Below are 18,986 nucleotides of genomic sequence, written 5' to 3'. Positions count from 1 at the left end.
TTCCCCTCTTCGGGACGCGGCGCCTCGTCTGCCCTTGTGCACTCCGCAGGAACTTCCCCCGGCCTCTGCTCTCGCTCCGAAATAACCGAGCCGGCTCCTCGCACGCTCCCGCCGTCCTCCTCCGGCTGCGGCCGCGCGCCCGCCGCCACCGCCACCACCGCGCGTGTCCTCACGGGGCCTCGGCTCCCTCCGCCTCCGCAGCCGCCTGCGTGCCCTTCAACGGCTCCCTCCGCCCGGCCGTCGCGGAGAGGAGTGGGGAGCGCGCGCCGGCGCCAGAGACGTGCGCGAGACGCACGGCCCCGCGCCGAGCGCCGGAAGCAGCCGGGCCTGGGCCTCGCGCGTCGCGCGCGCCCCCTCCTCCCCCTCCGCCAGCCGCCGCGGCCTCGCGCGCGCGCACTAAGGCGCCGCCGCCGCCGCCGCCGCCGCCGCGGCTGCTGCAGGAGGCGGCGCTGGCTGGCGGCTGCGCTCGCTCCAGTCGGCGAGCGGAGCAGCGAGCGAGCGTGTGTGTGTTTTTTAAAGATGGCCGGAGCGGCGGCGGCGGTGGCCGCGGGAGCAGCAGCTGGAGCCGCCGCGGCAGCCGTGTCGGTGGCGGCTCTGGGCCGGGCCTCGGCGCCTCCGCCGCCCCCGCCCGTGTACTGTGTGTGCCGGCAGCCGTACGACGTGAACCGCTTCATGATCGAGTGCGATATCTGCAAGGACTGGTTCCACGGCAGGTAAATAAACCCCCTCCAGCCCCGCAGCCGCCACCGCCGGCCACCGACCAACCGCCGTCGCCGCCAGCCGCCCGCTACTCCCTCGGGCCGGGCCGCCGCGCCGCGCCCAGCTTTCAGGGGTCCCAGCGCCTAGCCCCCCGGCCGGGCAACGGGGCGCGCGGGGCCCCGGGCTCGCCGGGCGGGCTCCAGAGGGGAGCCGGTGGACTCGCCCGGCCCGGGCGAAGAGTCGCCACAACAAACACGAACAAAGAGGGCCGGCGGAGAAGTTGGCAGGGGGAGCCTGGGGCGAGGGGACGCGGCCGGGCGGGCGCGGCGGGGGCGTCGGGCGGAGCGCCGGCCGGGCCCGCAGCCCCTCGCCAGCCCGGGCCGCCGCCGCCCCGCCCCACCGCGCCCGGGGCTCCGGCCCGGAGTCGCCGGCCGCCCCGCCGCTCTGCCCGGCTGGCCGACGCGCCTGCCTTCCTTCCGGGCGGCGATGGGCTCGCCCCGGCCCCGCGTCTCCTCCGCGCCGCCGGTCCCTGTCGCGCCCCCTTTCCCGTCTTTATCAAACTTCCTGGGCCGGTGGGACGGGGGCAGCGGCGGGCCCGAGAGGCGACCGCGCCAGCCAGCTCGGCGGGGCTCCGCGGAGTAAACAGAGCAACAGATGAGGTACTCGCTCTCGGGGACTTGAAAGGTACCGGGGAAGTTGGGGCCGGGCCCCCGGCGGGCGGCAGGTTGACCCGGGTCGTGGCCCTGGGCCCCCGCACACACCTGGGTCGCCGGGACTGGGGCAGATGGAGTGGGCGGCGGGGGCCCGAAGGGAACGCTTCTCCGGACCCCCTGCGTCGCCCTCGCGCCGCGGCTTAAACTTTACAAAGAGTGCAGTTGTCGCTCGAAGCCGGCGACACCGGGACCGCCTGCGGCTGTGCCCTGGGCGCCGGTGCCGGCGAACTTGAGTCGGCCGGGCGGACGCTGCCGGGCCGGCTGGCGGCGGCAGCGACAGCGGCGGACGCTGCCCTCTGATTCAGCCGCCGCCGCCGCGCTCCGGGTTTGACGTTTGAGAGCTCGGGCCGCCTCCGCAGCCAGGCCGCCGACTCGTGTGTTTTGTAATCAAAGTGTGAGGCTAATAAAGGGCGGCGCCACAGCCTCTTGACTCCGGCGTAGGAGGGATTCACAGGCATTTAAACAAAGAAACTAGTTGGGGTTGGCCTCCGAAAGTCCTTATTTGGGTGTTGTGGCAAAGCCTGCGGTCACCTTTAGTTGAAGCCGGTTTCCCGGGCCGCGTTTGGTGTTGTCTCTTGGCGAGAGCACGCTCACGAGTAATAGCAGATATGGTGACTGTGATTGTAGGAAGTGTCTTTTGATTGACAGCAGGACATTTAAATACAGCCTCCGCTTCCCCCTCCCCAATTTTATAGAAACACTACACGACCAGGCCAGATGTCTTAGTCTCCCTCTACTGGTCCAGGAAGAGAAAACCATGTAAATCACAATGTTCTTTGCAGTGTTTAGTGCTAGGTGTAGCTAAGTTTTACTTAATTTTCAAGTACAGTTTTCTTTAATCAGTTTTCAGGCTAGCCGATTCTCACAACAGAAAACAAGACACAACAAATTATCACTTTAAAAGAAAGGCAGCGTCCTCGTTTTGTATAATCTTTAGCAGTCTTGTATATCCAATTCTATTTCCACATCCTGTTTCCATAACATATTTTACGCAACTAGAATAAAGATTATCCGAACATCTAAGTTCTGTGTAGAACAAAATCAGAATCCCTGGTGATTATGTAAATGCTTATGTTTTTTCAAAGAACTATTTTTTGAAATTTGAGCGGTTTAAACTGCATAAAAATTTTGTCTCGCCAGGCGCGGTGGCTCACGCCTGTAATCGCAGCACTTTGGGAGGCCGAGGCGGGTGGATCACGAGGTCAGGAGATCGAGACCATCCTGGCCAACATGGTGAAACCTGTGGCCAACATGGTGAAACCCGTCTCTACTAAAAATACAAAAATTAGCTGGGCGTGGTGGTGCGTGCCTGTAATCCCAGCTACTTGGGAGGCTGAGGCAGGAGAATCTCTTGAACCCGGGAGTCGGGGGTTGCAGTGAGCAGAGACTGCACCACTGCACTCCAGCCTGGCGACAGAGTGAGACTCCGTCTCAAAAGAAAAAAAAAAAAGAAATTTGTCTCATTATGCAATGCAGATTTGATAGGCTACCGAATTTTAGACTAGAATTGTATTTATCTTAATTTAGGTCACTTGACACTATAACCATGAAAAGTCCCAGGTATTTGATGGAGAATTTTGTAATACATTTAAGTATACACTTGTAAATAGGGAAATTAAAGAGGAAATACAGAGGGCTTACCGGAAGAAGGGAGGGCAAGGCCAAAACAAATATGCCCTCTCTGCTTTGACACATAAATTCGTGTAACTTCATATCTGTGGAAGTGAGTCTAAAATAGGTTTTTTTGAGCCCAGGGTCTTTTTGACCATCAGTCCTTGAAACTTTTATGTGGTTCAGATGTCAAAAGTTAGAAAATTTAGCTATATTGTCCTACCCTACAAAAGCAGTATCTTTTTAATAAGTTTAATTCTTTTTTTTTTTTTTGAGATGGAGCATTGCTCTGTTGCCCAGGCTGTAGTGCAGTGGTGCAGTCTCTGCTCACTGCAAACTCCATCTCCCGGGTTCAAGTGTTTCTTCTGCCTCAGCCTCCCGAGTAGCTGTGATTACAGGTGCCTGCCACCACGCCTGGCTAATTTTTGTATTTTTAGTAGGGACAGGATTTCACCATGTTGGCCAGGCTGGTTTTGAACTCTTGACCTCAGGTGATCCGCCCCCCCTCGGCCTCCCAAAGTGCTGGGATATCAGGTGTGAGCCACCATGCCAGGCCTACTAAGTTTTATTCTTAAGTATTGGTAATTTGGACTCTGAATGTTTTTCCCGTGGTATTTACTCTGATGTTTACTGTACCATGAAATGAGTGATTATTTTTTGGAACACAGCAAAATGTTCCTTTATATTAATTATTAAACAAATATCATTTGCTTCCGTGAGAATTGACCCCTAAAGGACTAAGATGTATCTTTACCATGCTTAGATTTCATTGAACCAGAGGTGGTCCATCTGTAGAGGAGCAAGGAAGAGTGGGAGGTTGGATACAGAGAATTGCCATTGCCTGGGTAATTTCTTGTTAACTTTATTTCTTCAAGTAGAAGGACTTTTTAAACTTGAGGAATCAGTGAATTTTGATATATATAAATTTTAGTTTACTCTGCCTGGCATTTCTGACATAAGGAAATCTGAAAAGTTGTTGCCCTAATTTCTTGTGACAGGGAAGGAAGGCCTGTCCTTGATGCTATTCTGTCAGGCTGCAGGGTGGATGGAACCAGCATCTTCCAGGTCTGATGCTGTCAAACTTTAGCTGCATACCAATTCCCATCTGTCCATCTGCCTAAGCCTTTTTGCAAGTGAGAAAAGAACACTTGCCAGGCAGGGTACAATGTGTAATTGAACTCTAGGTGCAGTGAGTTGAGGAATTAACAGGATTTAGCTGGGAATGTTCTGTCTAACCTAGAGATACAGTTCTTTCTCCCTGAGTTCTTGGTGGAAGTACCACCGGGAACATCTTTCCTGATAAGGCCCCGCTCCCTTATCTCCAGGCTGGATGTCTTTCTGTAATACTTTTATATCGTCATATGCAAAACTGTCTCACTGCCCTAATTGAATTGTATTAGAGTTTCTGTTTTCTTCCTGTTAGAATGTAAACAGCGTTGTTTATTAGTCTTTAATCACATTTTTTGAGTTGATAAAAGCAATATATTAAAAAAAATTGGAAAGTACAGAAAACTATAAAGAATACGAAAGTACGCATGTCTTCCAGTGATTACCACTATTTTATTAATAACGTGGTATGTGTATATGTATATTCTTTTTAAAAAATGAAATTTGAATTATTTCTGTGCATTCCATGTTACCTTTTTTCGTTAAAGTATACTTTTTCCTGTATCTTTAATGTTCTTTGAAAACTTTTTTAGTGGCTACATTGTGTTTGATTTCACAGAAGTACAATATATTTGAAAATAATTCCCGTTATTTACTTTGTTTACTACTTTTTCTTGTGTTTACTAATGATGATAAGATTGACATCCTAAACAAATTATTGTGGTCATTTAATTTTTTCCTTAGAATAAATAAAACAAGTTAATATATATAAAACAGAAGAAGACCTGCCATGTACAATTTCTAAATAAGAAATTTCCTTGAATTAGTAATATTGGTCAAAGGGTATAGATGCTTATAGGCTTCTTGTGCCTGTTGCCAAACTGTCCTCCAGAAAGGTTATGCTGATTTATACTCTCGCCTGCAGTGCCCACTTTCTAGTTCCCTGCGTCCTCCCAATCTAAGGTATTATTAACCAGCCCTTACCAAAACAAGCAAAAACTGTTAAACTGTAGATGAGTCAGTATTACCACCAAAAGACGTACCCCAAGCCTGTTCATGGCAGCATTTTTCATATTGTCTCCAGACTGTAACAACCTAAATGTCATCAGCAGTAGATTGGATACATTATAGTATAGTCATAAAATGGAATACCAAGCTATTAAAAAGAATGCACTATGGATGCACACAACATGAATGGATCTCACACATAATAAAGTTGAACACAGAAGCCCAGTACAAAAGAGCATACTGTTTGGCTCTGTTTATGTGAAGTTCAAGTACAGGCATAATTGGGGCTAGGAGTCAGAATAGGGTTTACCTTTTTGGGTGGGTATTGACTGAGAGGGAGTTTCTGAGGTGCAGGACATATATATATATATATACACACACACACACACACACACAAATATATACACACACACACACACACACATATATATAGTTTTTTTTTTTTTTTTTTTTTTTTTTAAGACCGAATCTTGCTCTGTTTCCAGGCTAGAGTGCAGTGGCGCAATCTCGGCTTACTGCAACCTCCACCTCCGGGTTCAAATGATTCTCCTGCCTCAGCCTCCCAAGTAGCTGGGATTACAGGCGCTTGCCACCACGCCCGGCTAATTTTTTTTTTGTATTTTTAGTAGAGATGGGGTTTTACCATGTTAGCCAGAATGGTCTCCATCTCCTGACCTCGTGATCCATCCACCTCGGCCTCCCAAAGTGCTGGGATTAGAGGTGTGAGCCACCGCGCCCCGCCATATTCTTTATCTTGCTCTTGGGTGGCGGTTGTGTGAATGTGTACAGATGTAAAGATTTTGTTGAACTGCTTGTGCACTGAAGTCTTTTGTTGTTGTTGCGGGATGGGAGTCTCAGTATGTTGCCAACCCAGGCTGGTCTTGAACTCCTGAGTTCAAGCAATCCTCTTGCCTCAGCCTCTCGGGTAGCTGGGATTACAGAAGTGCCATGCACCCTAAAAATTTGCCAATTTGTTAACTGACACAGTATTTTAAGATTTGTTTCTTGTTTCTGTCTTGAATGAGATTGCCTCTTGTGTTTAGTCATTGGGTATGATGTTGACTTGGCCAAGAGTTTGTAGTGTACCAGGTGCTAGGAATATAGTATATTTGTGCTAGAAATATAGCAATGAGCAAAACAAAGTCCTTGCTCTCTTGTGACTTACATTCTCGAAGGCAAAGAGAGATAAATATCGAATCTCACTTGTCGAATGTTTTACAAAGTGCTTGGCACTGTTCTAATTAATTAGATGTTTGGTTAACTCATTGAAATCTCACAGTCACCTTGTTGAGTAAGTGCTATTATTATCATCCCCATTTTACAGATGAGGAATCTGAGAGTTTTAGGGAGTTCAGTAACTTTCCCAGGATGGAAAAGCTGGAAGGTGAGAGAGCTAGCATCTGAGCTCAGGCATGCTGACTCCAGAGCTCATGCTGTCAAGCGGGTAGGTGGTACTGAGTCTCCTCTTCCACCTTGGCTGCAGCCAGCTTCAGGAGGAGAATTAGATGTGACTTGTCTGTCTCTATCTCAGGGGTGCATAGGTGGGACAGTTGTGACAGGGTTCTGAAGAGAGATGCCTGTAAACATCTTCCTTTTTTTAAGTCAAAATTATTTTCTTTAATGTAAATATGTAAAATATTATTATAACTGTCTTGGGGACACAGTATTTATAAAATATTTTTTTGAAAAGTTTTATAATTTAACTCTGCTTTTATCCTTGTTATAAATGGATTTTTTTTATTAGAGTGTATTTTGACTTCTTAAAATTGGTTAGGGATAGGAAATATTTTACAAATTCGTTTAATATACATTTCCCCGTCATGATTAGTGTCATAAGCTTATTAGGTGAACATGTGTCTTCCCATAAGAAAACAAAAAGCTCATTTATTGACTTCTCAATTTCATTGTTTTGATGTGATAGTTTATTATAGAATAATGAGTATTTGTGTGTTTCACTTATAAGAGTTTTATAATTTATACACAGTTTTGCTGTTTGAACCAAAAATGTTGTGATTATGGGAGGCTTATCTCAGGCTACTTGGAGGCACAGGACATAGTTCTCTCATAAACTTTTTAAAAATCATTAGTTAGGCTGGGTGCAGTGGCTCACGCTAATCCCAGCACTTTGGGAGGCTGAGGCGGGTGGATCACAAGGTAGGAGTTTGAGACCAGCCTGACCAACATGGTGAAACCCTGTCTCTACTAAAAATTCAAAAATTAGCTGGGCGTAGTGGCGTGCGCCTGTAATCCCAGCTACCCGGGAGGCTGAGGCAGGAGAGTCGCTTGAAACCGGGAGGCGGAGGTTGCAGTGAGCTGAGATCATGTCACTGCACTCCAGACTGGGCAACAGAGCGAGACTTCATCTCAGAAAACAAAACAAAACAAAACAAAACAAAAACCCATTAGTTTGGGGTATATTTCTGCTTGGAATGCTCTCCTGTTCTGTATTTTTAGGTATGAAATCTAGTTTTCTGATCATCCAAGGGGAGGAATGCTTTTATATTTGAAGATTTGAAGTGGAGGCTTATGAGTAAGAATAGAACAGGTATAGAATTTGGTTATAAAGTGAGCGTTGGTTGATTTGAGCAATTTAAATTTTGAGATAATTTGTGCAGCCTTTGAACAGCCAGTGCTAATCTTAACTACCACCAAGTTTCTGGTCTTTTTTGAAAATTATGTTTTATTACTGTAGTGATTATTTTTTCCATTAATGAAAAGATTATTTTTCCCATTGTAGGTTGAATTAATGGTAACTTGTATGATTTTTGTGTCTATATGTGTGAGCCCTATTTCCTTTTTATTGGAGAATAGTGTTAGAAACCAAGGTCTGGCATTAGTGAGCTCATTGTTTCTAGGCCTTCTCAGAGGACAGAGCTAGGAAATACACTAATTGCACACATGCACACACATTGGTCTTTGTTTCTGTCTGTATATATTATGAACTGTAAGTTTCATAATGATATCTTTGAATTTAATATAACACCACAGGAGTCATTTTAGCTTTCCCCTTTCCTTACTTGTAACTTTTTTGTGCAACAGTGAGAAACTTAGCTGTCATTATCTACAACATATTTGTTCAGCCCTATAAAGTACTCTAAGAATTTGCTAATCTATATTTTTGTGAGAAACAAATTTGCTAGCTAGATTAGGTATTCGTGTATATAGTACTTCTTTTATGCCTTTGGCCTTACAGTATCTAGTCAAAATACTGTTTTTCTAAGTTACTTAGGTCAGTTCTTTTCACCGGACTTTAATGTATGGCATTTACTGACAGGTTCATTTGCTACTACTTGTATTATATTTTGATGCCTCCTACATCCGGTTTTTTTTTTTTCTTTTTTTTGAGATAGAGGCTTGCTCTGTTGCCCAGGCTGGAGTGCAGTGGTGTGATCGTGGCTCACTGCAGCCTCAGCCTCCCAGGCTCAGGTGAGGTGATCCTTCTGTCTCAGCCTCCTCAGTAGCTGGGATTATAGGCATGTGCCACTGTGCCCGGCTAATTTTTGTATTTTTTTTTTGCAGAAATGGAGTTTCAACATGTTGGCCAGGCTGGTCTTGAACTCCTGACCTCAGGTGATCTGCCCACCTTGGCCTCCCAAAGTGCTGGGATTACAGGCATGAGCCACCATGCCCGGCCTCGTATTGTTGAGATACAGCTTCAGGTTAGATTGCTAAAAGTAGGCTTGCTTAGTCAAAAGATAAACGTATATGTTGTTTTATTAGGATTGCTAGATTTCTCTCTAGAATGGTTGGACCAGTTTGCATTCCCACCAACAGTGTGAGAGTGCCTTTTTCTCTAGATCCTTGTAATCAGGATGTGTTGTCATGTTTTTAGTCTTTGTCAGTCCAGTAAATGGAAAATGGTATCCATGTTTTAATCTGCATTTGTCTAATTATAAATGAGTTTGAACATTTTTTTTTCTTAGTTTTAGGACCATATTCTTTCAAGAATCATCTGGTTACATTTTTTTTTTCCTGATTCTATCAAGCTTTTAGTCCTTTGTCCCTCAATATTTAAGCACTCTTTACATATTAGGAATAGTAGCCATTCGTGGCAAATGTTCTAAATTTTCTCTTCCAGCTTTCAGTTGTCTTTTGGTTTTGTTTATGGTAATTTTTTTGCCATGCAAAAATTTTTTTAAGAAATATGTAGCCATATTTATTAGTCTTTTATTGGTTCTGGATTTCGAGTCATAATTAGCAATCCTTTTTCCACCTCAAGGTAAAGATAATTTTTTCCTGTGTTTTTTTTCTAATACTGGTATGATTTTATTTTTTAAGTTTCTAAATGGATCACTAATCCATTTGGATTTTATTTTTGTATATAATATGAAATAGAAATATAATTTTTTCTAAATAAAAACAAATTGTCCAGTTGTCCCAGTACTATTTATTGAAATGTCCATATTTGTCCCAGTGACTTAAGATGCCAAAACATATGTATATATAATAGTCGTTATGTCAAAGATTCTATATAGACTTAGGTCTGTTTCTGCACTTTGTTTTATTCCACTGGTTGATTTGCTCATTCATGTGCCAGCACCACAGTGTTTTAATTACAGAGGCTTTTATAGTATGGTGTAAGTCTGATAAGACCTGTCCCATCCTTGTAGTTTATTGTATTTGTTTTCAGTGTTTTTCTGGTTATTCTTGCAGGTTTATTTTTTTATATGAACTTCAGTGTCAACCTAATGTCATTCAAAAGCATTGTTGGGATTTTTATTAGGGTTACATTAAACTTATGAGAGCTGATGTGTTTATAATATTGAGTCTTTCTCTCTGAGAATAGTATTACCTCTTTTATTTATATCTACTTTCGTGTCAGGTGTGTTTTGAATTTTTCTTTGTACAGATTTTACACATTTTAAAGATTATTCCTAAGTAATTTTCTTTTCTTTTTTTTTTTTTTTTTTTGAGACGGAGTCTTGCTCTGTCACCCAGGCTGGAGTGCAGTGGCCAGATCTCGGCTTACTGCAAGCTCTGCCTCCTGGGTTCACGCCATTCTCCTGCCTCAGCCTCCCGAGTAGCTGGGACTACAGGCACCCGCCACCTCGCCTGGCTACTGTTTTGTAATTTTTAGTAGAGACAGGGTTTCACCATGTTAGCCAGGATGGTCTCGATCTCCTGACCTCGTGATCCGCCCGTCTCGGCCTCCCAAAGTGCTGGGATTACAGGCTTGAGCCACCGCGCCCGGCCCTAAGTAATTTTCTTTCTTAGTATTATAAATGAGATTTTCTTTACCATTTATTTGCTATTGGTTATTGTTTGTGTATATGAAGACTGTTTTTTTAAATGTTACTTTTATATCCTACTACTTTGCTGAAAAAATTATTTGAGTTGTATTATCATTTAGGGAACTGATATATAATATGCAAATAGAGAATTTCAGTACTTCTTTGCCCACTCTTATGCCTCTATTTGATTTCACTTATATAATTGCACAGGCTTATACCTCTAGTATAGTGTTGAATAGTGGTAGATAGTGGGTATACTTGCTTTATTCCTGATTTTAGTAGAAATGCCTCTAATATTTCCTCATTAAGGAAGATACTAGCTTTAGGACTAATTTGTCATATTAAGACAGTATTCCGCCAGGTGCAGTGGCTTATGCCTATAATCCCAGCACTTTTGGAGGCCCAAGGTGGGTGGATGGCATGAGTCCAGGAGTTTGAGACTAGCCTGGGCAACATGATGAGCCGCTGTCTCTACAAAAAATACAAAAATTAGCTGGGCATGGTGGGGTGTGCCTGTAGTCCCAGCTACTTGGAAGGCTGAGGCGGGAGGATTGCTTGAGCTTGGGAGGTTGAGGCTGCAGTGAGCCGTGATCCCACCAATGCACTCCAGCCTGGGTGACACAGTGAGACTCTGCCTCAAAAAAAAAAAGGGAAAAAAGTATTCCTCAATTTTATTTAAGTAGTTTTATCATGAATGGATGTTGAGTTTTATCAAAGGCTCCTTTGGCATCTGTGGAGAGAATCATATAGTTTTCTTCCTTAGATCTATTAATATGCATATACAGTAGCGTCCCCTCCTTATCTGAGGGAGACATGTGTTCCAAGACCCCCAATAGCTGCCTGAAACTGTGGATAGTACTGAACTCTAAATATGCCATGTTTTTGCCTTTACATGCATACCCATGACAAAGTTTAACTTATTAATGAGGCACACGGTAAGAAATTAACAACAATAACTGAATACAATAGAACATTACAACAATGTGCTGTAATGAAACTTATATAGTGTGGTGGTAACTTTTGCAGTTTAAGGTGCAGCAGCAAAACTAGCATGAATTTCTTTTGCCTTCTTCACAATTTTATAGATAGAATCGTTCTTACCATAGATCTTAGGAACTCAACATACTGTTTTTTTGTTGCTGTTGTTGTTTTTTTCCCTTTCCTTAAATCAAGAACTTTTACTTTTCACTTAAAGGAAGCACTTTATGGTTTCTCTTTGGCATATCTGCATTGCCAGCATCACACCAGCCTCACTGCTCTTGCGCTTCGGTGCCATTATTAAGTAAAATAACGGTTACCTGAACACAAGCATTGGTACCCCGACAGTTGATCTCATAACTCAGAGACTTGTGGGCAGGTAGTAAAACAGTCTGGATACACAAGCAGAGGGATGATTCACATCTTAGATGGGATGGTGCAAGATTTCATCATGATGCTCAGGATGGCAGGCAGTTTGAAACCTAAGAATCGTCTATTTCTGGAATATTTCATTTAATATTTTTGGACCTTGGCTGACCAATGGTACCTGAAACCTTGGAAAGTGAAACCACAGATAAGGAGGGGACTACTGTAACATACTTTTAAGTGTAGCTTATCATTAGCAACTATGAAGAACAACCTGGTGGGAAAATAGCCCTAACTACTTGGTTTACTATTGGATAATTAAGTTGTATCTTAAGGATGCTTTTCAGCTATATTTTAAAATATTATTCTGTTTTTAAACTTTAAAAAACACCACTGGCTGGGGTAGTTTTTAGAATAAAAGAAAATCAGCAAATATAAGTGACATAGAGTAACAAACACTGAACAGGTAAATATATATAATAGGAGTCTCTAGAGCATTAATGATCCAGGAATTTCCCCAAAGCAGCATTTTCTAACCTGTGTTTTGTGAACCCCAGGGATATAAAGTATCCTGAGGTTCACTTATTTTAATTTGTCTTTTAAAAAGATGGTGAGTATTTTCCTTTTAAAATCAATTAGTTTGAGAACTTCTGAGGGTATATGAGTAAGCATACATGGCATTGTTGGTGGAAGTCAGTCACCTGATTGATCTATCATTCAGTCGAATGTTGCCAGCCACCATGGTCTTCTCGACTTTCAATTTTTCTTAAAAAGAAAATACCAAACATATGTAGAAGTAGACCGAATAGTATCCTGTGCTTCCAGGTTCCATAAGCCTGCTTCAGTGAGTGTCAGTTCACTTGCAAGTTTCATTACTACCCCGTTACCTAGCTACTTTGAAGCAAATTCCTGATGCTATATCATTATATCTATGAGTATTTCAGCATGTAAATCTAAAAGATAAGGCCTCAATTTAAAAAACCTATAATACCTTTATTACAATTAAAAATAGTTGACAATTTCTTAATAACATCAATATCTACTATCCCCATTTCTAGTTGTCTCAAAAATGTCGTAGCTTTTTTCACTATTTGTTTGAATCAAGATCTAAATAAGGTTCACACATGTGATTAGTTGCTCTATCTTGTAAGTTTCTTAATACATAGCAGTGATTCTCAACTAGATGAGATTTTGTCTCCCAGGGAACACTAGTCAATGTCTAGAGACATTTTTGATTTGGAAGTAGCAGAGTAGTTGCTACTGGCAGCTAGTAGGTAGAGGACAGGGATGCTACTAAACATTCTGCACTGGTTAGCCCCACAAAAAGAATGATCTAGTCTAGAATCTCTATAGTGCTGTTGTTGAGAAACCCTGATCTATAGGTTTTTCTTTCAGGTCTTTAACCCTCTCCCCGCCCTTGCAAATTCTTTGTTGCACAAAGTGGTTGTTTATCCTAAAAATTTCCACTTTCTGGATTTTGCTGATTACATCCCTGCAGAATCTTTTTGCTCCTCTCTTTCCTGTAAATTGGTAGTTGACTCTAGAGAAGCTTGATCGGATTCAGGTCCCCTTAAACCCCCAAAAATTTCATAGGAGAGTGGTGCAGACTTCTATCAGGAACCTAAGCAGAAGGCATAAAATGTCTGGTTGTTTCTCTTTTTGTTATATTGGCTGCCATTGATCAATGCCAGTATCCATTCATAGCAGTTGCAGAATGATACCTTTATCATTATAATTATACAATTTTATAACTGATAATTACAAAATTTCTTTTTCATTTGTTACCTGTAGTACTTCTATAAAGAGAAAATTTTCTTTTATCTAGTCTTTGGTTATCTAGTTGTACAGTGTAGGAGAGGCAAAATTAAATGTTTGATTCTTTTCCATTATCACTGACTTTTTAAGTTAATTGATTAATTAACATCCTCATTGTTAAAGGATGAGAACTATTATTTAAAGCAATATAATTTAATGTGTAATATTGAGCAATATAGAGAAGTTGAAATACAAATATATAGAAAGATCCATGTCTCCTTTGACCATACAAACTGCCATTAAAAAAACAAAACAAAGACTATCTGGTAAGAGGGCCAGGCACTGCCGCTCACACCTGTAATCCCAGTGCTTTGGGAGATCGAGGCAGGAGGATCACCTGAGGACAGGAGTTTGAGACTAGCTTGGGAAACATAGCAAGACCCCCATCTCTACAAAAAATAAATTAGCTGGGTGTGGTGGCATGTATCTGTAGTCCTAGCTACCCGGGAAGCTGAGGCTTGAGTGCAGGAATTTGAGGCTTCAGTGTGCTAAGATTGTGTGATCTTGCCACTGTACTCCAGCCTGGGTGATAGAGCAAGACTGTCTCTTAAAAAAGACCTGGCGCCGGGTGTGGTGGCTCACACCTGTAATCCCAGCACTTTGGGAGGCTGAGGCAGGCGGATCATGAGGTCGGGAGATTGAGACCATCCTGGCTAACACAGTGAGACCCCGTCTCTACTAAAAATACAAAAAATTAGTCGGGCGTGATGGTGAGCGCCTGTAGTCCCAGGTACTTGAGAGGCTGACGCAGGAGAATGGCGTGAAGCCAGGAGGAGGAGCTTGCAGTGAGCTGAGATCATGCCACTGCACTCCAGCCTGGGCGACAGAGTGAGACTTTGTCTCAAAAAAAAAAAAAAAAAAAAAAGACTTGGCAAGAAATTCAAGCAATATAGAAAGGTTTAAAAAAAAGAAAGCAAAAATCTTACTTTTTGTTTATTAAAATATCCTGGATATCTCAGAGAGCTTCTCCGTATCAGCTTGTACAGATATCTCATTCTTTTTAATGGCTGCATAGAATTCCATTCTGTGGATTTACCATAATTTAACTGGTCCTCTCTTGATGGATTCTTGAGTTGGTTTCTCTTTTGTTCTTACTACTTAACAATGCTGCAGGATATATATTTTTGTGTGTATGTTTATCTTTATTCTTGGTGAGCATTTGGGTATCCTTATGGTAAGTTTCTAGCATTATCCATTTTGAAATTGTTTTTATCTGTAGTCATATTTTAAAATTCATGTTCTGTTGATCAAAGACAAGTGTAAAGAATACTGATAATGAAATAGAAGTTTGAGCTTAAATATATTATACAAATTTAAGATTCTTATTTATTGGGGCTGTAAGTTGCATTCATCTTAACACAAAAATCAGTGTCAGAGAAAATAAAGTGATCTTATGTCCAATTTATATTTTTTTATGGGGAAGAGGGATAAAACACTCTCAGAATGTTTTGTTAACATCCTCTTCCTTTATAATTTAGAAATGCCATTTTTACTTGAGCACAAAACATAGGAATTTCAAACATCTAATATGGACTCCTGTTTATCAGTTAGTAATCTTTTTTTTTTTTTTTGAGACGGAGTTTCGCTCTTTTTGCCCAGGCAGGAGTGCAATGGCATGATCTTGGCTCACCACAACCTCCGCCTCCTGGGTTCAAGCGATTGTTCTGCCTCAGCCTCCTGAGTAGCTGGGATTACAGGCACGCACCACCACACCCGGCTAATTTTGTATTTTTAGTAGAGACGGGGTTTCTCCATGTTGGTCAGACTGGTCACAAACTCCCAATCTCAGGTAATCCACCCACCTCGGCCTCCCAAAGTGCCGGGATTACAGGCGTGAGCCACTGCGCCCAGCCTATCAGTTAGTAATTTTAAGTTTGACATGTGCGGTAAAATGAAGTTGCGAAAGCTGGGGGATCTTACACCGTTATAGATGATTTGGTATTTTTAATGTGCAAAAACTGTTGTCAGGTGAGTATTCAGTATTTCACAAAGAAACTGGAATGTCCAGTGTGGACCTTTTGATGAATACAGTATCCCTTGAATACTTTAATATTAATAAATATTAAATGGCTCACGCCTGTAATCCTAGCACTTTGGGAGGTTGAGATGGGTGGATCGTGAGGTCAGGAGATTGAGACTATCCTGGCCAACATGGTGAAACCCCATCTCTGCTAAAAATACAAAAAATTAGCTGGGTGTGGTGGCATGCACCAGCTACTCGGGAGGCTGAGGCAGGAGAATCGCTGGAACCCAGGAGGCGGAGGTTGCAGTGAGCCAAGATCGTGCCACTGCACTCCAGCCTGGGTGACAGAGCAAGACTCCGTCTCCCCTGCAAAAAAAACAGAAAAACGAAACTAAAAAAGAAAATAAAATGGTCCTGGGGATGTGACCTGGAGATATTTCCGTTGTCTGGAACCCTACAGAATAGTTTAAAAAAAAAAAAAAAAAAGGTCAGAACATGAAACAGTTTTGATAGCATTTTAACTGACCTGGTCAATGATGGTGTGGGACCACTGGTATCCTTGAAACAGGGGCTTTCTGGCCACTTTCCCTCAATGGCTTTGGAAACTTTCTGTGGGGACCACATGGGAGCTTTCCCCTCCAAGGACTGGGTTTGTGGGTTCATGGGTTTTTCCTCTTCTGTGTGAACTGCTAGAGTGCCTCACCTGTCACATACGCTACAGTGTAGACGTGTGGTTAGTCTTTACTACTTTTTGAAGGAATCATGGGGCGTAAACTATATGCAGATTATAGGAATTTTAGTCTTTTTATGTAATCTAACTTGTCACAGGTCTGATTCATATTCCTCTCTTACATTCTTCCTATTTCGGTACTTTTTTAAAGGCTAACTTTGTGTGCCTGGTGTTTTGAGTCACTTTCTTTTTTGTGCTAGCCTGTCCTTATTTTCTTTATATCAAAGGATCAAAGTTTTCTTTAGAGCCCATGGTGACTGGGTGAACACAGTCCCTTCTGTTTGGTTCAGGGACATTTTTCCTCATACCTGCTTTTCCAACCATCCAAATGCCAAGTAGTTAGCGCTGGACTCTACTCCCTTAATTTTTCTCTTCTTATCTTTGGCTTTGTGGGCATCCAGCCTGTAGTAGGAGAGGTCATACCCCAATCTGAACTTGATTTCTCAGTTTTCTCATTCTTTATCCCTTAAGCAATTGATTATTCTCCAAAGCTCCAAAGTCTCACACTGCTCTCACTCAGGATCACCTGTTGGGGCCACCCATCTCTTCAGGAGTGTTACCACCTCAGCCCCAGGGGAACTGCTACTTGATTTACCATGGTATTACATCCTGAGAAGCCCATCATAAAGTTGAAAAATCCTAAATCGAACCATTGTAAATTGGAGACTGTCTGTCCTGTGCTTATCTCTTGCGGGTCTGCAGTGTGTTTTGTTTTGCAGCCCTACCCCTCACCCCAGGGCAGCTGCTGATTCAGTCACCACCTCAGACCTTCTGAGAAGACAGAACAAAGAAAGACCCTGATACAAGCTTCTTCGGACTTCAAGTAATGTTAGGATATGAGTCACTTTTCTTCTCTTTCCTTTCCTTCCTCTCCACTGCATCAATGATTTTTTAGTTTCGTTTGCCACCATCACGTGTCAGGCTTTCATTGGCCACTATCACAGTTTCTACCATATCAGTGTAACACTTTTGATACTTAATATTTTCTTTAAAACTGCTTTAAATGGATTTTCGTTTTAAAAATTTACTTGCCTTAAACAGAGGTATCTGCTAAATCGTGTTAGTGATGCTCACGCTACATTTTAATAGGTATAAGAAAATATATATTTATTGAAATAAAAAATATTATCTAAAATGTGCGCCTGTAAGATTGTCAGAAGGGTAATGATGATTGATAGGCTAGTAGACACAGAGAAAGGGTACAGGTTCTTTTTAATGGAAGTCAAGGATTGAAGAACTTAAATAAGCAAATGAGAATGGCTATACAAAGCAGGAGGCTCAGCAGAATTTGTCCCACTGCCAGGACAAACTTCCCTGGCCTTCAATTTCCCATAAAGCTGCCCTGTTGGCAGTGATAGTGCTGATTGCATCTGGATCCCATCAGGTCCAGCCATTATTGTGGTTACACAGGTCCTGAGGTCCTCTTGATTCCTCCCTGTTTTCCTGGTGACATTGCCTATTCCAGGGATGTGAGAAACTGCCCACAGCCTCAGGACGTTCCTCAGTATGAATAGCAAGATTGGGTGAATTGATGATCAACTTCTCAGGAATCTCATCTTCCTAGCAGGCCTCAAACCTGCTTGAAGTCTGTTCCTCCAGATATGCATAACGCTACACTTTGGGCCAAAGTTTGCCTTAGTGTTGAAACGTGTGTTCAAATTTAGGAAATTCCTGGAAACAATTTCAAGAAGAAAAGGCAACTGCTAAGTCGTGTAGATTGTGGTCTTTGGTGTAGTTGGAAATTATCTTTAGGTGTATTAGATCCCATCTACTCATCCATTCAAGGACCTGGCTTCAACAGTTGTATCCCTACCTCATCATTTTTTTGGTTAGCATGCTAATTGTATGCATATATCCTTTATTTTAATTTTTAATTTTTATTTTTTTTTCGAGATGGAGTCTTGCTCTGTTGCCCAGGCTGGAGTGCTCACCGCAATCTCTGCCTCCCGGGTTCAAGCGATTCTCCTGCCTCAACCTCCGGAGTAGTTGGGATTACAGGTGCCTGCCACCACACCTGGCTAATTTTTTTTTGTATTTTTAGTAGAGATAGGGTTTCATCATGTTGGCCAGGCCAGTCTTAAACTCCCGACCTCAAGTGATACGCCCACCTTGGCCTCCCCACATGTGGGATTACAGGCATGAGTCACCAAGCCTGGCCTGTATCTTTTATTAAAAAAACAAAAACAAAAACCCTTTTCTTGACATCCCTTTTCAGCTGCAGCCCTGTTTCTTTGCTACCTTTATAGCAAAATTAATCAAGTTGTTCCTACTTGCTGTTTCCAGTTTTTTGGTTTTTTTCCTCTCCTAGGAAATGAGAGCGGTCCCATTTTCTCTTTTACTCAATCCAATCAGGCTTTCATCGTTACCACTCTATTGAAACAGTTATTTTCAAAGTTATCAGTGAGCATCACCTAACTTGGCGTCTGGGGAACCCCTGTGCTGATTTTCCTTCTGCTTTGCTACCCCTCCTTCTCAGTTCTTAGTGCAATTCCTTCTCGTCTCCCTGATCTTTTACTGCTGGGTACCCCACGGTAACTCAGTAGTTTTTCCAGCACTCATCTGTTTTCTTTCGTAGCTCTCTCCCCTGAACTCTAGTCTTGAATATAAATTGTCAACTTCAGGTCTCCACTTGGATGAATAGTAGGTTGGCCAACTTTGAGTGTATGCAGAATCAAACCCCACAACTCCCTCCCTTCTTGATCATCACTGCTGCTCCTGTAGTCCTCTTCATTTCACTTAACGGCAGTCCTTCGTGTTGTTCAGGG

The 18,986-nt window shown here is 42.8% G+C and overlaps 1 protein-coding gene across 1 annotated transcript in view; it reads left to right on the top strand.

Annotated features, from left to right (window-relative positions):
- The first annotated feature begins 427 nt into the window (after positions 1–427).
- Positions 428–18,986, top strand: part of KDM7A (lysine demethylase 7A) — a 90,131-nt gene continuing 71,572 nt past the window's right edge. Inside the window, exon 1 of the mRNA XM_025381221.1 lies at positions 428–713. Coding sequence (XP_025237006.1) covers positions 520–713 — 194 coding nt within the window. The 5' untranslated portion in view covers positions 428–519. The remainder of the gene's footprint in view (positions 714–18,986) is intronic.

Source organism: Theropithecus gelada, chromosome 3, assembly GCF_003255815.1.
Source record: "Theropithecus gelada isolate Dixy chromosome 3, Tgel_1.0, whole genome shotgun sequence".
NCBI lineage: Eukaryota > Metazoa > Chordata > Mammalia > Primates > Cercopithecidae > Theropithecus > Theropithecus gelada.
Note: the sequence above shows the minus strand (reverse complement) of the source record. Positions and strands in the feature narration are given on the sequence as shown.